Source organism: Carcharodon carcharias, chromosome 5, assembly GCF_017639515.1.
Source record: "Carcharodon carcharias isolate sCarCar2 chromosome 5, sCarCar2.pri, whole genome shotgun sequence".
In the NCBI taxonomy this organism is placed as follows: domain Eukaryota; kingdom Metazoa; phylum Chordata; class Chondrichthyes; order Lamniformes; family Lamnidae; genus Carcharodon; species Carcharodon carcharias.
In genome coordinates this window covers 142,039,644-142,066,953 of record NC_054471.1, presented here as the reverse complement: position 1 = coordinate 142,066,953, position 27,310 = coordinate 142,039,644, and the positions used below count along the sequence as shown (strand labels likewise).

The following is a 27,310-nucleotide window of genomic DNA, read 5'->3' as shown; positions in this document are numbered from 1 at the left end:
CCTCACAATAAATGATAATATTCTATTAGCTTTCCTGATGACCTGCTGTGCCTGCATACTAATTTTTGAGTCATGCACTAGGACACCTAGATCCCTAAGCATCTCAGAGCTCTGCAGTCTCTCACCATTTAGATAACATGCTTTTTTTTTCTTCCTGCTAAAATGGACAAATTCACATTTTCCTGCATTATACTCCATTTGCCAGATCTTTTCCCATTCGCTTAACCTCACTATGTCCCCTTGTATACTCCTTATGTCCTCTTCACAACTTGCTTTCGGATGAGACGTTGCACCGAGACCCAGTCTGCCTTCTCGGATGGATGTAAAAGATCCTATGGCACTATTTTGAAGGAGAGCAGGGGAGTTATCCCAGGTGTCCTGGCCAATATTTCTCTCAACTAACATCACAAAAACAGATTATCGGATCATTATCACATTGTTGTTTGCTGGAACTTGCTGTGTGCAAATTGGCTGCCATGTTTCCTACATTACAACTATGGTTATACTTCAAAAATAATTCATTGGCTGTAAAGCAGTTGGGGCATCTGGTTGTTGTGAAAAGCACTTTATAAATGCAAACCCTTTTTTTTAAAGCTGAAACTCCAGCCTGTGAAATGCTACATTGTGACAGGAGGAAGTAATTAATTATTATATTACACGAAGTGCATATATGTATGGGATTTTCATGATGTTCCATTCCAGCTAACTTTCATACTTGCATGCTGAATATTGCAGTCAAATTTGCTAATTACAAAGTACTTGCCAGGGTTAGCTCTAGGGCTGCGACCAGGAAATTGCCAAGGTGAAGTTACACTGAAGTTTCTGCATAAACTCATTTGAGTAAGGCAGAATGTAAATCTGTCATGAATTATCATAATCAAGTAATCAAATCAATCATAACCACTTCTCATGACACTTCTCAACTGCCTAGCCTTTGTTTATTCGCCATGACATTTCTGCAGCTACCAATCTGCTCTATTACACCTTCATTTCACCTTTGATGCCATTGTCTCAATTAAAACCATTACTTTCTCACCCTGGTGACAATCCTTCAGTCCAGGGAACGCAGATTTGAGCATTTTAAGGCAGGTAGTGATTCAGTCATTCATTCTAGCTACATAAAGCCGCATAAAGCACTGTTGAGTCCTGCTCTCATCTCCCAGAATTGTTCACTATTCCAGGAGGTTCTGGAATGTAAAGATAACCCCCAGTTTCTCTGTTTTGAAGAGGGTCATCTGTTCTGGTCAGCAGTCACGGACAGGAGGATTTGTCTGTCAGTGAGGCAGGTAATGGGACTGAGCAGACAGTAGGGGAGGAGCCTCAGGCTTTGCAATTGTCAAACAGGTTTGAGGTGCTCACAACCTCTGTGGATGAAAGAAAAGGTTGCAAGGTAGATGAGCTGGCTGGCCATGGCACTGTGGTACAGGAAGCCCTTCAAGAGGGGGGAGCAAAAAGGAATGTCGTGGTAGTAGGAGATAGTATAGTGAGGGGGATTGACACTGTTCTCTGCAGCAAAGAGCGAGAGCTTCGACGTCTATGTTGCCTGCCTGGTGCCAGGGTTCGGGACATCTGCTGAGGGCTGGAGGGGAATTTACAATGGAAGAGGGAGGATCCAGTTGTTGTGGTCCATGTAGGTACCAATGACTTAGGTAGAACTAGGAAAGAGGTTCTGCAAAGTCAGTATGAGGAGCTAGATACCAAATTAAGAAGCAGAACCTCAAAGGTAATAGTCTCTGGATTATTACCTGAGCCATGTGCAAATTGAAATAAGGCAAAAGAGATTGGAGAGACGAATGCGTGGCTCAAAGACTGGTGTGGGAGAAGTGGGTTCTGGTTTGTTGGGCACTGGCATCAATACTGGGGAAAGTGGGGTCTGTACCATTGGGACAGTTTACACCTGAACCATGCTGGGACGAGTGTCCTTGCAAATTGCATAACTAGGGAAGTAGAGAGGGATTTGAACTGAACAAGGGGAGTGAAGGATCAAGCTTAGGTAGAGGTAGCAATTCAAGGTATAGAGTCAAGACAGGAGAGCAAAATAGTAATATGAGAAATGAGTGTCAGAGAATGGCAGGAAGGGACAGAGAAAAAACCTAAGAATACATCAACAGTCAAGACTAGATGTTACAAAGGTAACAAAAAGACAAAACTGAAGGGTCTCTATCTGAATGCACATAGCATTCATAACAAAGTAAATGAATTGATGGCCCACATTGAAGTAAATAAATATAATCTGTTAGACGTGACTGCAGGACAACAAAGATTGGGTCCTTAATATTGAAGGGCACATGACATTCAAGAAGAATAGGAAGCTAGGTAAAGGTGGAGGGATAGCACTGTTAATCAAAGAGGGCATTGGTACAATAGATAGAGGTAACCATGGTTCAGGAGATCAGGATATAGAATTGCTTTGGGTGGCGATGAGGAATAGTAGGAGAAAAAAGTCATTAGTGGCAGTGGTCTACTGGCCCCATAACAGTTGTCAGTGTAGGACAAAGTATTCAAGAGAAAATATTGTGTGCTTGTGATAAAAGGACGGCAATAATCATGGGTGATTTTAATCTATACACAAACTAGAAAAATCAGATTAGCAGTAGTAGTCTGGATGAGGAGTTCTTAGAATGCTTTCGAGAGAGTTTCTTAAAGTAGCATGTTCTGGAACCAACCAGAGAGCAGGATATATTAGATTTAGTATTGTGTAACGTGACAGGATTAATTAATTAATGACCTCGGAGTAAAGGCACCCCTGGGTAGCAGTGGCCACAATATGTTTGAATTTTACATTGTTTGAAAAGGAGAAGAGTGAGTCTAAGACTTGTATCTTAAACTTAAATAAGGGCAACTATATGGGGATGAAAGCTGAGCTAGCTGAAGTGAACTGGGGAACCAGGCTAGGGGATAGATCAGTAGAGAAGCAGTGGGAGACATTTGAGGGGATATTTCAGAGTATTCAGAATAAGTACATTCCTACTCTAAAGAAAAATTCTAAGGAGAGGACCCACCATTCGTGGTTAACTAGAGATGTTAAGGAAAGCATCAAACTTAAGGAAAAAGCTTTCAACTCCACAAAGATGAGTGGCAGGACAGATAATCAGACAGAATATAAAGAACAGCAGAGAATGGCTATAAGGTTAATCAGGAGAAAGAAAGCAGAGTATATGGGGAAGCTAGCTAGAAATATAAACACAGAGCAAGAGTTTCTACAGGCACTTAAAAAGGGAAAGAGTAAATAAAGTGAATGTTGGTTCTCTAGAGAGTGACAGTGGGGAGTTAATAGTAGATAATAGGGAAATGGCAGAAGAAATAAACAAATATCTTGCTTCTGTGTTCAGTATAGAGGATACAAAAAACATTCCAGTAATAGCTGCAAATCAGGAGGTGAACGGGAGAATGGAACTTGGTGAAATTGCAATCACTAGGGAAATGGTACTGAGCAAATTGATGGAGCTGCGGGCTGGCAATTCTCCGGGTCCTAATGAATTACATCCTAGGATCATAAAAGAGGTGGCTAATGAGGTAGTCGATGCAATGGTGTTAATTTTCCAAAATTTACTAAATTCTGGAAAGGTTCCATCAGATTGAAAAGTAGCAAATATAACCTCTCTATTCAAGAAGGGAGGGAGACAGAAAACAGGAAACTATAGGCCAGTTAGCTTGACGTCTGTCACGGGTAAGTTATTAGGATCAATCATTAAGGAGGTTATAGCTGGTCACCTAGAAGAGCTCAAGGCAATTGGGAAGAGTCAGTATGGTTTTGTGAAAGGAAAATCAAGTTTAACCAATTTATTGGAGTTTTTTGAAGGAGTATCATGTCCACATGGATAAAAGGAAGCCTGTAAATGTACTGTACTTGGATTTCCAGAAGGCATTTGATAAGGCACCACATCAAAGATTATTACGGAAACTAAAAGCACATAGTGTAGTGGGTAACATATTAGCATGGATAGAATATTGGCTGGCTGGCAGAAAGCAGAGGGTATGCAGAAATGGGTCTTTTTCTGATTAGCAGGGGCATCCCACAGGGACCTGTACTGGGGCCTCAACTTTTTACGATTTACATCAATGACTTAGATGAGGTGAGTGAAGCCGTGGTAGCTAAATTTGCAGATGACAAAGATAGGTAGGAAAGTATGTTGCGAAGAGGACATGAGGTTGCAGATGGATATAGATAAGTTGAGTGAATGGGCAAAGATCTGGCAAATGGAGTTTAATGTGGGAAAATGTGAAGTTCACTTTAGCAGGAAGAACAAAAAAGCAGAGTACTGCTTAAATGGAGAACGGCTGCATAATTCTGAGGTGCAGAGGGATCTAGGTGTTCTAGTACATGAGTCACAAAAAGTTAGTTTGCAGATACAGCAAGTAATTAAGGCTAACGGAATGCTATCCTTTATTATGGGAGGGATTGAACATTGAAGCATAACATCCTTACTTTAGTTATACAGGGCATTGGTGAGACTGCACCTTGAATACTGTGTGCAGTTGGTCTCCTTATTTAAGGAAGGATGTAAATGCATTGGAGGCGGTTCAAAGGAGGTTTACTAGATTGATACCTGGGTTGAGTGGGTTGTCTTATGAGGAAAGGCTGGACAGACTGTGCTTGTTTCCACTGGAGTTTAGAAGAGTGAGGGGTAATTTGATTGAAGTATTCAAAATCCTGAACGGTCTTGACAAGGTGGACGTTGAAAGGGTGTTTCATCTTGTGGGTGAGTCCAGAACTAGGGGACACTGTTTTAAACTTAGGGGTCACCCTTTTAGGACACATGAGAATTTTTTTTCTCTGAATGTTATGCGACTTTGGAATTCTCTGCCTCAGAAGGTGGTGGAGGTGGGATCGCTGAATATCTTTTAAGGCAGAGGTAGATAGATTCTTGTTAGGCAAGGGAATCAAAGCTTATCGGGGTTAGTTGAGAATGTGGAAATCAATAAGATCATCAGTCATGATCTTATTGAATGGCAGAGCAGGCTCGAGGGGCCAAATGGTCGTTTCCTATTCCTTTTTCTTACATTCTTATGTTTTACTACAAGCAGTCTTCTTAAACCCCTCTCCCCTCTAACAAGTGCGAGGGGATAAAGGACTTCTTTATCATTAATATTAAGACCATCTGTTCAGCTGTCTCAGCTGGCCTTGAATTTTAATCTGACTCCAATTTTTAACCTATCCTATCTCCTGTTATATCAGCCCTCTGAATTCATCATGTTCATGAGATCCATCTCCTGCTTGCTTGAACCTGTTCCCACTAAACTGCTCTCTACCCAACTTGGCTTCCTAGCTCCTATGTTAGTTAATATTATTAACAATTCCCTCTCCCTCTCCCCTTCAAATTTGTCATCGTTCCCTCCTCAAGAAACCTACATTTGACTCTGTATTTTTGCAAATTTCCACCCAATCTCTAACCTCCCTTTCCTCTCCAAAGTTCCTGAATGTGTTGTTGCCTCCCAAATACAGGCTATTTTTCTTGCTGCTCCACGTATGAACCCCTCCAGTTATGTTTCTGCCTCATTACTGTGCTGAAACAGTTGTTGTCGAAGTCACAAATCACATGCTATGTGATTGTGACCATGATAAGTTAGCCCTCATCATCCTTCTCAATCTGTCTGCTGCCTTTGACAATCTTGGCCATACTATCCTCCTCCAAAAAGTGTCTCCCCATGATCCACCTGGATGGCACTGCTCTTGCCTGTTTCTATTCCTATCTAATCCTTTGTAGCCAGAAAAATACCTGATGGCCTCTCTACCTGCTTTCCCACCTCTGAAGCCCCCAATCTATCCGTGACCCACTTATTTGTCTCAGTACATACTGCTCCTTTGCAACATTATCTATGGGCAGAATTTTCCAGTCGGTGTGCTGGTGCAGGCCTGGCACGCCAATGTGTAAAATGACACGTGATGATGTCAGGTGTGCATCCCGACATCATCGCGTGCCATCACAATATTCCGTTCGGTGGGCGCATGCCGGAGGTGCTGCACCCCCACCGAAATGTAAACTGCCTATTAAGGCCATTAAGAAATTAATTAAAGCACTTAAGAACGCTGCCCGTCCAAACTTAAGATTGGCGGGCAGGTGAAAAGCCCAAGCAACCTTCGCATCTTTCAGGAAACCTCACCCACAGGTGGGATGATGTTTCCTGAACATTTTATTAAATAAATAAATGTTTTTTTATAAATTTAAAAACATGTCCCAACTCATGTGACGCAGTAACATGATGGGACATGTTTAAATAAATTTTTAAATCATTTATTCAATCTTTTTAATATCCATTCCGTCTCCCTAAGGTAGTTCCGTGCCTCAGTGAGATTGCTGCGTTCTTTCATGCTGGCCCCAACTCTCCCTCCTCCCCCAGCCCGCACAGGTAGCATCAGCACTACCAGCCATGAATTAGGCTGGGCGGGCCTTAAATGGCCTGCCCACATAAAATGGCGCACAGCTGAAGGCGGGTGACAAATGGCTCCACACCTGCTCCTGCCCAGTCCACCTGCCATACGTCAGAACCTATGTGTATGCTGGTGACAACCAGCTCTACCTCACTACCACACGTCTCGACTCCTCCACTGCCTCTGACCTGTCACACTGCTTGTCTGACATCCAGTAATGGATGCACAGAAATTTCCTCTGGCTAAATATTTGGAAATCTGAAGCCATTTTCTTCAGTCCCTACGATAAACTCCAGTTCCTAGCCCACCTATTCCATCCCTCTCCCTGGTCACTAAGGCTGGACCAGACTGTCCACACTGATTTTGACACTGATCAATATCCTCCATCACCAAGACCCCTACACCCACCTCCTGTAATGTCACCTATCTCCACCCTTGCCGCAGTTCATCTGCTGCTGAACCCCTCTTCCATTCCTTTGTTACTTCTAGCCTTAACAATTCCAATTCCCTCAAAAGAACATAGATAGGATCTGGGGTAAGCCACTTGGTCCTTTGAGCCTGCTCTGCCATTCATTGAGTTCATGGCTGATCTGCACAAAGTATATCAGGTGTGGCCTCACCAATGTCTTATAATTACAGTAAAACTTAGTTACTCATACCCCAAATCTTTGTAACGAAAGCTAACATACTATTTGCCTTCCTAATTACTTATTATACCTGCATCCCCTTCGTGGATAATCACCCTGGCGTGGTGGAGAGGTTTCTGTGCTCCAGCAGTCCTTCCTTGAGCAATGCTCCTAGCAGGGCCACTCATGGCAGGAAGATCGGGGGAAGTACCAGACAAAGTGCAGTCCAAAAAGTTTCCAAAGGCAGAACAGATGAAGAAATACTTTGCATCTCACCAGCTGTGAAGGAAGGCTGCAGCAACAAGGTGGTCCCGGTCAGCATGATTCAACATGTCACCAAAACCTGACCACCAACCTGTCAAGATTGTGTGGACAATGACTGGGCCCCAAGGTTCCCACCTTAAAGTCACTCACAGGCATTTGACTGAGCAAATTGCAAGGCTCTATGGATTGTGCTCCAGAGATTTGGGTGTCTAAGGAACTTCACAATCCTGCCACAGTTTCATGATGATAATATGACTGCGACCTCCTTGAGTGGGAGATCAGAAACCATCCCATTCAAAACCTGGACCAGTGTCAAGCAAGGCTGTGTGATAGCCCTCAACAACACCACCTACAAGCTCCTCCCCCAAGCCACATACCAAACTGACGGAAATATATTGCCATTCCTTCACTGTCACTAGGACAAAATCTTGGAACTCCATCCCTCAGCACTGTGGGATGTACCTACACTACGTGGACTGCAGCAGTTCAAGAAGGCAGCTCACCACCACCTTCTCGAGGGCAATTAGGGATGGGCAATAAATGCTGGCCTAGCCAGCAATGCCCATGTACTGTGAAAGAATAAAAAAATGCTATTTGCAATCTGCCTGACAGTGGCTATTCACTTCATCAAAGGCCAACTGTCTTCTGGTTTGAGTTTTAAATACTGCCTGGATGGAAAACTTTTTAACCTCAATCGCCTCAAATGCCAAAACTAAACTGACCACCATAGATACAAATAATTTGTGGGTGACCACAGTGTCATTCATTGCCCACTCTACACCAGACTTGCAAGCCACTGTCAATCTCTTCAATCTGCATAAGGAGACCCAGCCTGTCCTTCAAAGCCTCAAAACAAAACACATATATCAAGCCACACCAGGTCACTCAAATGGTCCACCTCCCATAAATGTTGAAGGAGAGACTTTGGAATATGTTGAGCACATCCCATATCTTGGCTCTCTCACAACACCACCATTGATGCGGAGATTCATTACCAGATCAGCTGCACCTGCTCAGCTTTATATGAACTATGGCAGCAACAACAAAGACTTCACAAGTCAACAAAAGTCCTGCTGTACAGAGCAGTTGTCGTCACCATACTCCTGTGAGTCATGGACTGTGTATCAGCAACTGATAAGCACATTAGAGAAATTCCACTAGCAATGAATCCAGAAGATGTGGTGGAGGCAATGGGAGGACAGTTGAGGAAATGGTAGTGTCTTGAGGCCAGCTCCACAAGCATTCAAGCAAAACTCCTGCAAAATCAACTTTGATGGATTAGTTACTGTGTCCGGATGGCTGAAAAGCATCTCCACTCCACCAGGTCCTGTTTTCTCAACTCTCAAATGGCCAACATTCCAGGGAAGAACAAAGAATACACTTCAAAGACACTCTGAAGCTCTCCTTGAATAGTGGCAGCATTGACATTAATGACTGGGAGGAGCTTGCTACCAATTGTTCAAAACGGTGAAAACTTGTCCATCAAGCTGCAGCAAGTTTTGAGTCCAAACACCTTAATGGGGAGGCAGAGCGGCGGCAGAGAAGAAAAGAAAAAGAAGCAAACCCTGCAACCCACTACCTCATGGGACGTACTGCCCCATTTACAGTTCAAGAATCAGCTTGTTCAATCGCATGAAGATCCAAGGCAGGAACTCACTGAGTCAACATCATCCTCAAATCGAGGGACAACAGACGAAAACAACACTGTACCTGCATATTAATTTTCTGTGATTCATGTACGAGAAGATCCAGTTTCCTCTGAATGCAAGCATTTCCTAGTCTCTCAGCATTTTATAATATTCTGCTTTTTTGTTTTTCCCATGAAAGTGGATAACTTTGTACATTAACACATTTTATTTCATCTCCCATGTCCTTACTCATTCATCCAACCTGTCCCATGTTCCTCTGCAGTCTCTTTGCATCCTCCTCAATGCTTACTTCCCCACCTAACTTTGTGTCAGCAGCAAACTTGGATAACATTATACTCAGTCCTCTCATCTGGATATAGATCTACGATATAGATTGTAAATGGCTGAAGCCCATGTACTGACCTTTGTGGTATAATGCTAGTTGCATCCTGCCAACCCAAAAATGACCCATTTTTTCCTACTCTTTGCTTTCTGTTCATTAACCAATCCTCAATCCATGCTAATATATTACCTCCAATCCCATGAGTCCCAATTTTGTGTAATAACCTCTTGTGTGGCACCTTATTGCATGCTTTTTGAAAATCCAAATGCACTGCATCCTCTAGCCTTTACCTATCCTACTTGTTACATGCTCAAAAAATACAAACAGATTTGTGGAACATTACTTGCCTTTCATGTTGACTCTGCTTAATCATATTATGATATTCTAAGTGCCCTGTTACTAAATCCCTGCTGCTGAAGTTAGTACTACCTACCACTGCGACTTTCCTGGCCAATCTCCGCCTAGCACCCACCATAAACTTAAAGCTCATCCAAAACTCTGCCTGTATTCTAACTCTCACCAAGTCCCATTCACTCATTATGCCTGTGCCCACTGCCCCACATTATCTCCCTTGATTTTAAAATTGTCACTCTTGTTTTCAAATCCCCCTATGGTCTCACCCCGCCCTAGTTCTGTAACCATTTCCAGCCCCACAACCTTCTTAGATCTCTGCATTCCTACAATTCTGACCTTTTGTGCTTCCTGATTTTCATGGCTCTATGAATGGCGACCCTGCCTTCAGTTGCTAAGGCCTTAAACTTTGAAATTCCATCCCCAAGCCTCTTTGCATTTCCACCTTTCCCTGCTCTTTAAAATATACAACTTTGACCAAATGCCTGGTCACTTGTCTTAAGTTTGATGCTTGAAATTTTGTTCGATAACACCTCCTGTAAAGTGCTTTGAGATGTTTTGCTATGTCAAAGGCACTATTTATGAATGAATGCAAGTTGTTGTTGTCGTCAGTTGTTGATTGGAACATGGCCAAAGGGACCTCAAGATTTCTGAAGTAAACTAATTTAGACTAAGAATTTGTTCAAATATTTGTTGCAGCTGACAAATGGACCAATCGGTGATTTCAGTTGACTTTTGGTCTCACAGATCGTATGCACCAAGTCAAATCAATTGACTGAATTTGAACTCATTTAAATCAAGTTTAAGTAACTTAAAGTAATTGTAGCATCAATGTGAGAAATAGGCAAGTGCTAGTCTTCAGTTAACCTTTGGTCTCTGTAGGTGCAGGCCGTTTAACGATGGATTAATGTGACTGTGGTTACTGGTGCAATGTGATGAATACCCCAAGTGGGTACAATCAGTGAAGACTTGCCATGCCGACTGATGAGGGGCTCAGCTAATTTTGTGGGCGGGACTGCTTTCATCTAATTAGCCTTTGAACCAGCATTAAAAAAAACACAGAAACATGAGTGCAGCTGGTTTGGGCATAATACACTGGCAATTAGAAGTTCCACAATATTTTTTATTGATTCCACATGGATTGTGCTGATATCCGAGCAGAAAAGAACTGGACTCTCCAGCCACTTTCTTTAGAAACTCCAGTGTGGCAATAAATATGATGCTTTAGCCAAAGCTAGACTGCTTTTTCTGGAATTCAGCATTTTGTTGGGTTAAGACTTTTTTTATTTACTATTTAAATACACTTCTGGTATTTTTAATTTGTCCTATGGACATTTATAATTTTTTTTGAGATAAATGTGTGAAATTGAATCAAAATTTGATATCTTCAGTATTTGCTTTTAGTAATGAAAGCAATTAAATATCATTGAGGCTTTAACTGTACTATGTGTGGGAGGGGGAGATACATCAAGAATTTTAGGTCAGTTGGCTGAACTAACCATAGAGATGACATTCAGGTCAAAGGTTTGCTTCACAAAAATCAACTGACTGTAACAAAAGTTGATGGAATGAACCACATTGCATGTGCACTGGTCAACAAGCAACACTCTGTATTTTATACAAGTCCTTTTGTGATGACTTGAGCTGAGGTTACAGAGCGTTGTCATTATATGTTCACTTATCTGTTAGTCACTATCCATTACCGTCTTTTAGTTTATGTGACTCATGATGAAAACTGAAAAGCAGAATAACATTTGTGATGTGCAATAGGAATACTCTACAGTAAGTATGTGCCAGTGTGTCTTCTTAATAACGCACTTGTGTAGCATTTTGTAATGGTTTTCTTATGTTAAAGGTACTTATAATAAATGCTTGCTGTTACAGCTAGTAAATTAAATTTTGAGCCTGTTCTTTTGCTGTTTTATACGTACTGGGTTTCAGACATTGTTTATATGCATTTCCTCCCAGTCACCACTAATTTTCTTTTAAAAATAAAATATTGCAGCTTTATGGGCAGCCCTTTGCTAGCTCCCAACATCTGATACTGTGGTTCCCAAATGCCACTGTGCTGTCAGTGCACCCATGTGGTCCACATTGAGAGTCCAACAAGAATTTTTATCTGACTTGAGCTCACATTGCTTAGTAATATCAGCCCACTGGGGCAAAGGTGCAAACAATGTGTATAGAATAGTTCCAGTGTGTTGTGTTAGAATAATATTCACCTGACTGTTTTAACTAACAGTTAGGACTGATATAAAAATAGAAAATGCTGGCAAAACTCAGCAGGTCTGGCAGCATCTGTGAAACAGAGTTAACATTTCCTGTCTGTATGACTCTTCCTCAGAATTAAAGAGCCCTGAAGAATCATATGGACTCAAAATGTTAACTCTGTTTCTCTCTCCACAGATGCTGCCAGACCTGCTGAGTTTTAACAGCATTTTCTGTTTTTATTTCAGATTTCCAGCATCCGCAATATTTTGCTTTTGATCTTGGACTGATTTTTTTTTACTTTTTAAAATTATGCCTAGGTTGCAAGGCACATTTTGAAGATGGCTGCTTTTTGTAGGTGATACCAAACTGTTTATCTGCTATCACTTCTCCGTTAACTGGTTAATCGCAGTGATCTACTATGGGAATGGAGGTCCAGTGATTTACAGACAAGAAGGAGTTGCATCTCTTATGCGCTCTTCTCATGCCTTGATTAGAAGTGGCCTAGGCAGTTTTAGAGCCAAACAAATATTACTGAAAGAAACCTGGCAGGAGAATAAAGAAAATAACTTGAAGGGAGAAGTATCCATTGATAAAAGCATAAATTATGGTGATTACTAAACATAATTTGGTATCACTCACAAACACTGCAGCTTTTACCTTAAGTATTTAAATTATTTTCTCTTTATAGTCTACAACATCTCAAACTGCACTAAGAGTAGGCCTGCTCTAAGGCCAGTTGCTAGCTTATAAATAGTGACGGTTAATATATTTTTCTTTAACATGTCTCCCCATCCCCTGAACTGGATTTGCTACTGCTTATTGTTGCCCAGCTAAGATCAGGACCTCACCCAGTAGAGAAATTTGACAAAAATCCATGCTGTACCAGTTTGTAACAGTATTGTGGTTGTACCATCATACTATATCATCAAAACCTGTGTACCACCTTCTTAAGGCTTAAAAAAAAAGCCTTAAGACAAAACTTAGATAATGAAAGGAGAACAGATGAAAAGTCCTCCATTGGTTGAGTAGTGTGCATGGAGCTATAGATAGCAGAAATCCACTTGAACAAACAGCTGATCTGTTGAACTTGTTTTATATGTGATGATCCTTACCAGACTAAGCAAGCAGCTGCCCTCTGCCAGCTGGACTTTGACAAGATTTGATCTCAGTTCCCATAAATAAATATGAGAAAATATACTATCACACCATGTAATAATTTGAGTTAATGCTTTGCTATTTATTTCACAGATACAAATGGTTCTGATAATTCTATCCCAATGGCATATCTTACCCTGGATCACCAGTTACAGGTAAGAACTTTAAGATTTGCCCAAAACATGTTTGATCACTTGAATACTGAACCTCTACTCATTATGAAGCACATTGCTTCAGTGGCTTTGTGCTTATCTTCTGTTGTTTTTAAGGAGCAAATTTCTACTAATTGATCCAGTGGGTACACTCTAAGATAAATGGTATTTTTAACTATGCAGTTATAAATTTAAATCTTCACATTCCTAAAGTAGCTTGTGTCCACTTTGAATTCCAGTTGCATGAAGAAAGGAGGACTTCCCTTAGCATTTGTCCCTTTGCTACAACTGTGACTACGTTTCCGAAAGTTCTTCATTGGCTGTAAATTGAGATGTCCAGTGGTCGGGAAAGTCTATTTTAGCTATTCTCTTAGCAATGGAAACAGAAAATATTTGATTCTCAGCAGGTCAGGCAGTGTTTGTGAAGAGCGAAACAGAGTTAATATTTTAGGTCAATGTTTGTAGCTACTTAGGTGCAGAACTGTGATTGTATAAATCTTCCCCAAAGCTGGTGACAGTTTTGTTTTAGTTTCATTAATTGATTGGGTGTGAACACGTTTCTGAAGTGTACAAGATGTTCCTGATTCTGACTCATATAGTATGCCTCATTCACACTGTATGAGTTGGCTTTTCTTTCCCACACACTCCTGTGCACTGATGCAAATAATCATTTGTCAAATTATTGCCCCACTTCACTCCAATCTAACATCATATCTGTGTGACAAGGATCAGTACTTGGGCCTCACCCATTTACCACCTATATTAAGGACCAAAATGAGGTGACAGAGTATAATGTTATCCAAAGAGATAAAAACAAAAAACTGCGGATGCTGGAAATCCAAAACAAAAACAGAATTACCTAGAAAAACTCAGCAGGTCTGGCAGCATCGGCGGAGAAGAAAAGAGTTGACGTTTCGAGTCCTCATGACCCTTCGACAGTTCTGTCGAAGGGTCATGAGGACTCGAAACGTCAACTCTTTTCTTCTCCGCCGATGCTGCCAGACCTGCTGAGTTTTTCCAGGTAATTCTGTTTTTGTTAATGTTATCCAAGTTTGTTGCTGATATAATATGAGGTGGGAAAGTAAGCATTGAGGCGGATGCAAAGAGACTTCAGTGGAACACGGACAGGTTGGGTAAGTGGACACGAACATGGTAGATGTCATACATGTGCCAAAGTTCAAAGTTATTCGCTTTGATGGGAAAACCAAAAAAGTAAAATATTTTTAAAATGCTGAGAGATTGGGAAATGTTTGCATTCAGTGGGACCTGAATCTCTTTGTACATTAATCACAGAAAGTTAACGTGCAGCTGCAACAAACAATTGTAAAGGCAAATGGTATGTTAGCTTTTGTTACAAAGAAATTGGAGGATAAGAGTAAACTGTCTTACTACAATTATACAGGGCATTGGTGAAGCCACACCTAGAACAATGTTCCTTCTAAGCTTCATAGCAAAGCAACTACTTAGAATTTTCCCTGCAGTCGGGCACACAGTCCCTCCATGTGTGTGCGGCTGTGAAAAAAAAAAATGAAAGGGCTCTTGCACTTGTATGAGCAGGCAGCGCACTACAGGAAAATTAGAGGCAATGTTGACCAGGAGTAGTGTGTGCAGATTTGGCCCCCTTAACTAAAGAAGGCCATATTTGTCCTAGAGGGAGTGCAGCAAAGGTTCACTAGACTGGTTACTGGGATGAGGGGTAAAGTGCTGGTAGACTAGGCCTATATTCCCTGGAATTTAGAAGAATGAGAGGCTATCTAATTGAAACAGATACAGGTACAGTATTTCAAAACCAGCAACCTCAGGACAGAGTCCGTGCCAGATTTCGGATCTTGATGGTTTTTGGTCTAGGGGATCGGGCCGAACCAGGTCAGATTAGGCTAAGGGTCGCTTGGACCACAGAAAAAGATGGGTGCGCAAAGTCGATAACTAGTCGGTGTGTCACTACGCCAACCCAGCACCTAGCCAAACAAGCCAGTAAAGTATTTTACTCATCTAATAATTTAAGTTCATGCATGGCAGCTTAAAAAGTGTCCAGTTTTCAGACCAGTTTCAAAAAGCTGGATTTGAGACACTGTACCTATTATGTCATTAAGGGGCTTGACACGATAGATGCTGAGAGAATGTTTCCTTTGGCTAGGGAATCTAGAACACAGTCACTCTCTGAGGATAAGGGGTTGGCCATTCGAGACTGAGACGAGGAAAAATTTCTTCGCTCAGAGGGTTGTGAATCTTTGTAATTTTCTACCCCAGAGAGCTGTGCATGCTCAATCGTTAAATATATTCAATACAGTTGTTTAATAATTTTTGGGTACTAAGGAATTTATGGAATATGGGAATAGTGCAGGAACATGGAATTGAGGTAAAATTGAATGGCAGAGCAAGATCAAAGGGCCAAATAGCTTACTCCTGCTACTATATCTTATGTTCTTTTATATACTGAATGTAACTATGTTTTGAATGTATTCCTGAATGTCTGGTCAAGTTTCCTGACAGCTCAAATGAACTGCCTATTTACTTTTCCAACTGTGATCCTTGTACTATTTTAGATCAGTTTGTAAAGGCATGTTTAAAGGCATTAGATTTTACAGTTTGTTTATATTTCTCTACAGCCATTAGCTCCATGTCCAAACTCCAAAGAATCCATGTCTGTATTTGAGCAGCATTGCAAAATGGCTCAGGAATACCTGAAAGTTCAAACTGAAATCGCATTGCTACTACAGAGAAAGTAAGTGAGAGTTATTTGTCTTTGCTTTGATGTGCCGAAGGTTTGATTAAGTGAAAATGACACCTAACTTGCAAGTTTTTTGTTCTTGAAAGATCTAATAATACAGCATTATTAGAGAACATTTCCATGGGTGGAGTGAGAATAGAGAATTACTTGTTACAAATTCAGCTGTGCCATGGTTTTTTTATTACTATATTTGTTCTCCTTACATGGGCAAAAAGGCCACATTGCACATTCCTGGCTGCACTGAGAAGATGATGGTGGACCAGTTATAATACTGGCTACAAGAGCAAGGCCGGGGCTGGGTCCTTTTTGATCCTTGGCTCACCTCTTGATTCCTCCAGACTTCTCCTCTATCTCCAAAGTTCAAGTAAGGAGTGTGATGGCTGCAGCATGTGACTCCTCACAGAAAGTAGCAATTACATGGGAAGACCATCACCACCTTCACCTTTAGCCTCTACAGCACTTGTGCTGATAGTGCTTTCACAATGATGTGAGTAGAGATTCCCAATGATGACAAAGGAATAATGGTGTCAACCTTGCTTAGCACTCTTGCCTGAGTTAGATAGCTGTGGATTCATGTCCCATTCCAGGGGTTTGAGCACCTAATCCAGACTGACACTTTAGTGCAGTACAGAGGAGTGCTGCATTATTGAAGTTGTCACCTTTCAGATGAGATATTAAACCAAGGCGCCTCCAATGGACATTGAACGATTCTGTGGCACTATTCAAAGAGCAGGAGAGTTCTTCCCAATGATCTGACATAGGTTTAGCACTCATCTAATATCACTAAAGCAGAAAATCTGACCATTACCTCATTGTTATTTGTGGGATCTTGCTGTATTCAAATCAATCCCTGCATTAGCCTATCTTACTGCAATAATTACATTTCAGAAATACTTCATTGGCTTTGCGATGCTCTGAGATCAGGAAAGGCACTAACTAACTCCTGGTTCTTTGTTGATACATATCCATGTCAAAAAGGCACACCCAATCCAGTTGACCTTGCAGAGACTTCCTCACGAATATATGGAGACTTATGCCAATACTGGGAGTACTGCCCCACAGGCTAGTTGAGCAACAACCTGTCACAGAATCACACCTTTCAGACAGTGTCTCAGATTCTTCCGTCACCATATTGTGAGCTGGCCGATCTCTGTAGGGCATAGTTGCCAGACTGGGCCTGTGGCCGGTGCAGAAAGAATGAAGCCGAGGGGAAAACATACTTGGCCTTGTCCCCATCAATCTGCCATGACAGTATTGGTAGGAATGACCATTTTGGCCTTGTGGTGACAAAGTTCCTTATTCACACACAGGATACTGTTCATTGTTGTGTGGTACTGCAAGTAGAGTACCTCAAATCTGGCTACCCTAATACCAGCAGTGTCCAAAAACTGGGCATTTTCATGATGCTCCATATATCTATTTTAATTGTCTAAAATTTTTTAAAAACTTAAACCTGGACAATCCAGCTAGGTGCTGCATTGACATGGTGTGGCTCCAGACTAGTTAATGACCCTTGACCCCACCTCATCCAGCTTGACCTGAACTGCCCATAACCCGAATTGTCTGACCTCAAATCCAGCAGTATCTGAAATCCTTGGTCCCAAGGGTGCCAGATTTGAGGTACCGTAGCACCATACTAAATGGGATAGATCCTTTGCAAATCTAACAGCTCAAAACTGGACATCTATGAGGCCCTGTGGACCATGAGCAGCAGCAAAATTGTATTCAATCACAATCTGTAGCTACATGGTACAGCATATCTCTTATTCTACCATTTGTATCAGGCCAGGAGACCAGTCCTGGTGCAATGAGGAATGTAAAAGCGCATACCAGGAGCAACACCATTATTTCTACAAATCAAGTGCCAACCTATTGAAACTATAGTGCAGGATTTGTATGTTAAACAATGGTAGAGGCAAGCTGTAAACAGAACTATGTGGTCCCACAATCAGTGGATCAGATCAAAGCTCTGTACTTATACTACATCCAGTAACGAATGGCAGAGAACAATTAAACAGGAGGAGGAGGCTCCATGAAGATCTCCATCCTCAATGTTGGCGGAGCCCAACACATCAGTGCAAAACACAACACTGAAGTGATTGCGACCATCTTCAGCCAGAAGGTTGAAGCATCTCTACCTCTACCTCAAGTCCCTGCTTTTACGGAAGCAGTTTTCAGTCAATTCAATTTACTTCGTGTGGTATCAAGAAACAGCTGAAAGCAATGGGTACAGCAAAGGCCCCAACAACATCCTAGCCAACAACATCTTAGCGTTGTGCTCCAGAAATAACTGACCCTTTAGCCAAGCTGTTGCAGTACAACTACAACACTGGCATCACGTGAAAAAGTGGAAAGTTGTTAAGGTACTTCCTGTCCACAAAAAGCAGGGTGAATTCCATCCAGCCAAATACCATGCCAGTCTACTCTCAATCAAAAGTGATGGGAGGAATCGCCAACAATTTTATCAAGCAGCAATTACCTGCTTGCTGATGCTTAGTTTTGGTTTCATCAGCACCGCACAGCTCTAGCCCACTTTACAGCCTTGTGTCAATCATGGAGCTGAATTCCAAAGGTAAGTTGAGAGTGACTGCCTTAGCATCATGCAGCATTTAACTGAGTTGTGATATCAAGGAGCCCTAGTAAAATTTTCAGTGGAAATCAGTGGGGTAGGGTGGGGACAACTCGCCATTGGTTGGAGTCATACTGAGCACAAAAGAAGATGCTTGTGGCTATTGGTCACCAGTCATCTCAGCCCCAAAATATTGCTGCAGTAGTTCCTCTGGGTAATGCTCTAGACCCAGCCATCTTCAGCTGCTTCGTCAATGACTTCCCTCAATCATAAGATCAGAAGTGGGGATGTTCGCAGATTGCACTGTGTTCAGTTCCATTTTCAGTCATTTGATATTGAAGCAGTTTGTGCCCACGTGCAACAAGACCTGAACAACTTTCGGGTTTGGAAGGATAAGTGGCAAGTAACATTCGCATCACAGAAGTGTTAGGCAGTGACCATCTACAACAAGGGAGAATTTACCCATTTCCCTTTGTCATTGAATGACAATACTATCTGACTGAATCCATCATCAGCACCATCCTGGGGCTCAACATTGATCAGAAACTTAACTGAACCAGCCAAATAAAGTATGTGACTAAAAGCACAGGTCAGAGATTGGGAATTCTGAGATGAATAACTCACATCCTGACTCCCCAAAACATTTCCATCATCTACAAGGCACAAGTCGAGCATGATGGAATAGTCTCCACTTGCCTGGATGAGTGCAGCTCCAACGACATTCGAAGACTGACACCATCTAGGACTAGTGAGATGCACTGCAGCAACTCGTCAAGACTTCTTTGACAGCATTTCCCAAACCTGTGACTTCTAGCAACTTGAAGGACAAGGGCAAGTGGTTGGTAGCCCCACCACCTCCAAGTTACATATCTTCCTAACTTGGAAACATATCACCATTACTTCTTCATCACTGGGACAAAATCTAACACCACTATGGGAATACCTTCACCATGTGGACCATAGCAATTTAAGATGGTCTGCCACCATCTTCTTGGACAATTAGTAATGAGGAATAAGTACTGTTCCTACTAGCAATGCCCACATCCCATACGTGAATAAAAAATTGCCAAGATGATGTGTGTATTGGAGGACGGCAGAGAGACAATGGTAGAACTTTGAGGACAGCACTAGATGGACTCAGTGTCAGTGTGATTTGAAAATGGATTTGAATGCAGAGCCGAATTCTTCAGTTGGTAATCATGGAACCAAAACAGTAGGAAGTATTCAAAAAAGTAAATGAAACATTACATAAAACCCAAAAAGATAAAGATAAAAACAAAAAAACAGCGGGTGCTGGAAATCCAAAACAAAAACAGAATTACCTGGGAAAATCTCAGCAGGTCTGGCAGCATCGGCGGAGAAGAAAAGAGTTGACGTTTCGAGTCCTCATGACCCTTTGACTGAACTGAGAGAATCCAAGAAAGGGGTGAAATATAAGCTGGTTTAAGGTGTGTGTGTGGGGCGGGGGGAGAGAAGTGGAGGGGGTTGGTGTGGTTGTAGGGACAAACAGGCAGTGATAGAAGCAGATCATCAAAAGATGTCACAGACAACAGCTCAGAATGTGACGGGAACAGCAGTCCGAGAAACTTGTGGGAAACTTGTGGGAACAAGGTGGCCAGTGAGTCGGTGAGCGAGGAGGCAAGATCAAATTGTAATTTTTACGCAATCCCAAAAAGATAAAGGCTGTACTTGTGTAATTAAGCAAACTAAGTGAACAAATGAGATAAAAGACAATATCAACCTAAAACAAAAGGATTGCACAAATGCAAAAAAAAAAAATGTGATTATAATGGGTAATAAGAAAATGCCAGAATTGTTAAAGGAATACTTTCTATCTGCTTTCAGTGCAGGAAAGACGAAAGACTATCTTCTGACTCCAAACCGGAACAGGAACTCGGCACCCACTCTGTCCGCAGCACATCGGGTTTCTCCCACTGCTGTTGTTGTTGTTCTGCACCCATTGAACACTTACCACCTTCTTGCTGCCACCCGTCCCCGGCCCTTCATTGCCCTTAGCCACCTTGCTCACCAGTCCTCTGCTGAGCGCTCGCCTCGGTGATTGGCAGCAAGGGAGCAGGGTGGTAAGCAGGAAGCACTGAGGGGTAGGGAGCAAGGTGGCCAGTGAGTCGGTGAGCGAGGAGGCAAGATCAAATTGTAATTTTTACGCAATCCCAGGATTTTTAACCCGTGTTTTGGGGATCAATATGCTGTGAAAACTGGAATCCTTAACCAAGGTGTTAGGTGGTCAGTGAGGTCGCACATCATTTAAGACTCAGCGCATCGGAGAAACATTTTTTTGATGCTGCACTTGTTAAAATATCTTCACACTGCTCAGTACTGCAAATGGTCCAATTCTTTGATGCAGACATCTACCTGCGTTGTCACTGGCAGTGATGTTACAGACTGTATGTGCACAAGTACACCCCCTGCAGTTGCGGTGTCAGCAAATGCAACCAAGGAAAAAAATACCAACAACGGAACTAAAGAAATAAAATAAGGGGTGGAATTTTATTTTGTAGGGTTAATGCAAGTTTCCTTAAGTGGTAATTAGAAATAAAACCAGTAAGCACTTTTTTGCACAAAGGGCAGTGGAAATTTGAAATAGTCACCCTGATAAAAGCTGTGCACACTGAGTGAATTGCAGTTTTTAGACTGCAATTGATAGAATTTTGCAGGTAAGATGAAATAAAAGTTGTTAAATAGAGTTGCAGTATAAAAACTTGAGAAATAGGAGCAGGGGTAAGCCATTTATGGCCCTCAAGCCTGCACCGTCAGTCAATAAGATCATGGCTGATCTGATGCGGCCTTAATTCCACTTCCCTGCTTTTCCACCAGGACCCTTGAGTGTCGCTCAAAAAATCTTTCTAACTCAACCTTGAATATATTCAATGACCCAGCTCACTGGCTCAGAGGATTTCAAACACTATCAACCCTCTGAAATAAGAAATTCCTCTTCATCTCCATCTTAAATGGCAGATCCCTTATTTTGAAACTGTGCCCCTAGTTCTAGATTCCCCACGAAAGGAAGCATCCTCTCTGCCTCTACCCTATCAAGCCCCCTCCGAATCTTATGTTTAAATAAGATCACCTTTCATTCTTTTAAATTCCAATGAGTATAGGCCCAACCTGCTCAACCCTTCATCCAGGAATCAGCCTAATGAATCTTCCCTGAACTACCTCCAATGCAAATATGCCCCTCCTGGAGTAGGGTGGCCAAAAGTGAAAAAAAATTAAGTGTGGTCTCACCAATGCCCTGTACAGTTGTATCAAGACTTCCCTACTTTTGTCTTCCATTACCCTTGCAATAAAGGGCAACATTCAGTTTGCTGCCTTTAATTACATGCTGTATCTGCATGTTGACTTCTTGTAATTAATGTACAAGGACACCCAAGTCCCTCTGTAATACAGCATTCTGCAGTCCCTCTCCATTTAAATAATCATCTGCTTTTCTATTCTTCTTGTCAAAGTGGACAACTTCACATTTCCACATTATACTTCCCATCTGCCAAATTTCTTCCCACTCAGTTAACCTATCTATATCCCTTTGCATACATTTTGTATCCTGTGCAGATCAGACATGGTATAATTGATGAGTGCAAATAGCTCAGGGATCAGAATAGTTTACTGATCCCATATTATTGCAGCGATGCACTATGGCTATCATGAAATATATTTGCGACACAAATAGAAATAGCAATGTTAAGCACCGCTTTCAATGCTGTTGCCCTAAAACTGAGATACTTTCCCCCTTTTCATTGTTGTTAACAGAAGATAAACTTCATTACCCAGAGAATGGCAAAATGCAGAACTCACTACCACAAAGAAAGGTTGAGGCAATTAGCATTAATGCATTTAAGGGCAATCTAGGTAAACACGTGAGGGAGAAAAGAGTAGAAAGATATGTTGACAGGGTTAAATGAAATAGGATGGGAGGAGGCTCGTGTGGGTCATAAACGCAGGAATGGACCAATTGGACTTTATGGCCCGTTTCTGTGCTGTACTTTCCATGTAGTATTCTCACTTTGTCTTGGCTTCATTGGTCGGTACTAAAATACTGTAAGATTTCTTTTAAAGATGCTATTAATGTTGAATCATTGATTCAGCACAGAAGGAGGCCGTTCAACCCTGTTACATTTCTTTAATAGAGATATCAAACTACTCCCACTCCCCTGCTCCTGCCCCATAGCCCTATAACTTTTTTTCCCTTCAAATATTTACCTAATTCTCCTGAAAATTACTTTTTTTCATTCATTCATAGGACGTGGGCTTCACTGGCTGGGCCAGCATTTATTGCCCATCCCTAGTTGCCCTTGAGAAGGCGGTGGTGAGCTGCCTTCTTGAACCGCAACTGTCCATGTGGTGTAGGTACACCCACAGTGCTGTTAGGGAGTTCCAGGATTTTGACCCAGCGACAGTGAAGGAACAGCGATATATTTCCAAGTCAGGATGGTGAGTGGCTTGGAGGGGAACTTCCAGGTGGTGGTGTTCCCATCTGTCTGCTGCCCTTGACCTCCTAGATGGTAGTGGTCGTGGATATGGAAGGCCTTTTGGAAGGAACTTTGACGTGCAACTTGTAAATGGTACACTTCGCTGCTATTGTGGTGGAGGGAGTGAATGTTTGTGGATGTGGTGCCAATCAAGTGGGCTGCTTTCTCCTGGACAGTGTCAAGCTTCTTGAGTGTTGTGGGAGCTGCACTCATCCAGGCAAGAAGGGAGTATTCCATCATACTTCTGACTTGTGCCATGTAGATGGTGGACAGGCTTTGGGTAATCAGAATCTGCCTTCACAACCCTTCCAAGGAGAACATTCCAGATCAAAACAGTTGGGAACGTTTTAAAAAATGGTTTCCTCATTGCTTCTGGTCCTTTTGCTCGTTGCCTTAAATGTGTCCTGTGGTTACTTACCCTCTGCCACTGAAAACAGGGTAAATAAGTAAAAACTATCAAAATCTTTCACGATTTTGAACTTCTCTATCAAATCTCCTCTTAACCTTCTCTGCTCCAAGGAGAACAACCCCAAATTCTCTAGTCTCTCCACATGGTGCCAATCCACTAAATCTCTTCTGAGCGCTCTCCAATGATTGATTCAGAAACATATGTTATAGCACAATAGTATCATCAGCTCTGTTAAAAGGTGTGAAATTCAGTAACTTTTTCAAAATTGTTTTTCTCCTTCTATAATTATAGACAAGAACTAATAGCAGAACTGGACCAGGATGAAAAAGATCAACAGAATACCTCCCGGCTGGTTCAAGAACATAAGAAGCTTTTGGAAGAAAACAAAAGTTTATCCACATACTATCAACAATGTAAGAAACAGCTAGAATACATAAGAGCCCAGCAGCAAAAGCGGCAGGGCACATCATGAGGCAGTGGAAAGCATGGGCCATCATTTCTATGCTACATGCCCCAAGACTATTGCTTAGTCACACAAAGACTATTGGAAGATGACCTGTCAGTGTTTGGGCCTCTCTGTTGTGTTCTGTAAGTGGATTTCTGTGTGTCTCCATTGCAGCCTGTACATCTGACAAACTTTGATTTTAGTTGATTTTTTTTTTTAAAATTAAGTTAGTATTTAATTTCATTCCATGCATATTTTAGTTCAATCACCAAATAGATTTGAGAGATGCTTTAGGTAAAGTTGTGGCAATAAATTATTTGTATGAAGCTACAATTCAGTTAAGATGTTACAAGGAGGGAAGGGAATATCTAAACCAAAACAGGGTTGGGCCCCACTGATCATTTTTATCTGTTATGGACTAAATTGCTCATAATGCCGGATGTTAACTTGTGCCTTGGAGGCTAGCAGTATTTTCCTTTGTCACCATACGTTATCTATTTTGTTCTTTAATTGGGTCAGACCTGCATAAGGTTCGTTGCCCAGAGCTCGATGCTAATAAAAAAAATAGATTCTATGATCTGCATATTTTGGAGAGTTCTGAGTAGCATCCAGTAGGATTACTCTCTGAAGTCACTCTAATGTGAAAGCAAATGTAGTGCATTGAGCATAGTTATTCCATACTCTTCTTGCACAAGCTGCTTATCCTACAGTAAGAGACTTTTTTTTAATTCCAGAAGTTTTTATAAAAAGTACAGCAGTTAACTTGACAGCTATCTTGAATAGTGGTACCACTACAGTAACTCTTTGTTTTCCTTTGATATGAATGATATGTGGCACACAGCCTTGAAGTTTTAAATAGCAAATAGATAAATAATATATAGAAAATCACCTTAGGCATAGCAGTTGTACTGGAAAGCTGAATCTGAAATAATAAATGACATCCATGAAACATATGGGATGATCTATCACATGCAGGGAACAGTACTCGCAATACACTCATCTCAGAAAATCATGGGTGTATGGACTTCTATTTTTTTGTGATGTTTCCTGGAAGACTGGATCACAAAATCACCCTGATGTGGCTTTTTATCCTGTCCTTAAAAAAAAAATCAGCTCTACAGTTTTCCTGCAGAATGATTGCAGATTTGTACAAAACAAATTTGTTGAAACATCAATGTGATTTTCTCTGAATAAGCTTTTTGAAAATTTGTTCTTAATGATGATTTGGCTACCACAAAATAACAAATGCCCTTTGGGATTTTAGGCAGAGATATTCTCCCAAAAATCAAGTTTGAAAGTATGTCCTTATAAATGCAATGGACCTGTTTGACCACAACAAGTTGGAAAAATTGCACTTTATTTTTTTTTCTTAGCATGGAGCATGGATGGGCTTATGAGAAATGCAGCTGGGCCAGGTGGAGTTAACAGTACTGTAATTGTTTACATTCTCTAAATTAGCATCAGCCAAGGTTCTATAAAGGATTTGATGATGTAACGTAAATGAAATGTTGGTTGCTTGGATAAATTCAGTGCCAGGCTGAACATTATGATCTGATGCTCAGCCAAGCACGTGTACTCTCCCACTCCTCTTTGGTGGAAGGTAGGTCATTGGAATTGTGGAAGTTACAACCATGATGTCAAAACAAGTATTTTTGTTAGAGATGATATCCTTTTTGAAGGATGTATATAAGCTGGATTAAAACAATCGCATAAGAACTCTGTTGAGCAACTTGTTTTACTTGTTTGGGTCGAAAGAAAGCTCATCGTTTTTTAAAACAAAAATTTTGTTTTCACTCCAGTAAAACGATAGACAGTGATGGTCAGCTGTCACGTTCAACAGTTCTCATAAAACTGTAAGTGTTGGACCCTTTCAAGGACTGCAGGAGCATGTCTGCATCACAATATTAGGATCAGTTTTCTTGTTCAGTTTATTCCAATATGCTGTGAACAAACAAATGTTCTGTGGTTCTCTCTATTTCTATAATTTGCTCTCTATTTTCATTAATGCAAGAAATGAGTCTGCAGATTTTATATGAAAAAAACGTTCAATTCTGTAAAGCAACAACTGTATATACATATATTTATTTGAAAGAATGACTTATTTTGAATGGTATTTTGTAGGTCTAATTTTTTTGAAGGGTAGGGATGGGTTATATTGTAGCGTACATTGGTCAATTAATAGGGGCTACTGACTCTTAAGGCGTATGCCAGAGTTGAAATACCTCAACAAAAATACAGTGTAGTCTGCTTATTATCAGGCTACTCCTGCAGTCGTATGTTAGAATTTGAAAGATCAACCAATCCCATGTTAATTTGTGTAAATTATAGCATGCTTTTTAATTGCTGGATAGGCTCCTTTCCCAGTGCCTTTAGAAATTATGGATTTTGATTCTTGTATGTCCTTCTACCTGCCTGTCCATCTCTGTGGACACACTCTTGTCACCTTATTAACTTAAAAGCACTTCACCTGTAGATAAACACTCCTGACATAGTACCATGCCATATAGACCAGGAATTTTCAAGATATGATCCATGATCTGTTTTGAGCTTGCTGACCTCAGTCAGGGTCGCATTGGGGATGCTATAATTGGTCTCCTCGACCTTGAGCAAGGGAAAGGAATCTCCTGGTGAATTTGCAGGAAAGTCATTGTGTCCAGACATCGGGTGAGAATATGATTCAACTCAGCTGATATCCTCCCCACGTTTGAATTGCCTGCTAATACTCATAGCCTAAGCTCCAGCATGAAGAATGGCAATGTGCTAGTTACAAGAGAATTGCCGGCAGCTGACCAAATGTGTACCAGCATGAATTAGTGCTGTCAGAAAAGTTAAAAATAAGATTGGTACAGGGGAAGGGATGGGAGAGGTACTTCATCAGAAAACAGCATTGTTTGAAAAATGGATTGTGTATGTACTTGGTTATGAGGTCTGTGTTTTTGAAATATGTTTGCTGTTACTAAAATTGAAAGGTGAATCATTGGAGGATTGCAATAGTATTTACAAAGAATAATAAAGTTTAGAAGTTTTTCACTTACACAATTAAATATTGTAAGTTAAGAAATGTGCTGGTGTGCCTTAGATTTAATTAAGGGTGAACTGTTTTTACAGCTAAGCTCCAATTACAGCTTCAAATATGGGGCTGCAACTTCTAAGAAGGGTCCAGTAAGTACTTCAAATTTTTGTTTCACTTCTAAGCTCTGGAAAAATTCAAGATCTTTGTTAAATAATTTAAGTAAACAAATGTTTGTCAGCAAATTTAAAAGAAGAGAATATGAATTATGTCCAATATTTTACTTGTCTCAGTTACAATGACCCTGCATTGTGCAAAAGTTTGAAGTCTTGCATATCAGATTAATAAAGGCCCTCGTTTTAAAAAAAAATCTCCAATTATAAAATAAGTCTCCCATATTTGCTTGAATAGGCTTGCAGGAATCAAATATAAGTGAGTATCATGCTGTGCTTTGCACATGGATGGAAAGTTACACACATTTCCAAGTTACATAGCTCAATTCTGTACTCAGATTGTGGAGACACTTTAAGATTTTCAACCGTAGATATATTTGTTG

At 41.1% G+C, this 27,310-nt stretch overlaps 1 protein-coding gene across 7 annotated transcripts in view; it reads left to right on the top strand.

Annotated features, from left to right (window-relative positions):
- Window positions 1-26,801, top strand: part of map3k7 (mitogen-activated protein kinase kinase kinase 7) — a 138,805-nt gene extending 112,004 nt beyond the window's left edge. For 6 of the 7 annotated variants that reach the window (XM_041188043.1, XM_041188041.1, XM_041188042.1 and 3 more), the window contains 3 exons: window positions 13,045-13,106; window positions 15,713-15,828; window positions 23,591-26,801. In XM_041188043.1, coding sequence (XP_041043977.1) covers window positions 13,045-13,106; window positions 15,713-15,828; window positions 23,591-23,771 — 359 coding nt within the window. In that variant the 3' untranslated portion in view covers window positions 23,772-26,801. Of the gene's footprint in view, window positions 1-13,044; window positions 13,107-13,342; window positions 13,445-15,712; window positions 15,829-23,590 lie in introns of those variants that run through there. The other variant, XM_041188044.1, reaches the window with a different exon arrangement.
- Window positions 26,802-27,310: the final 509 nt, after the last annotated feature.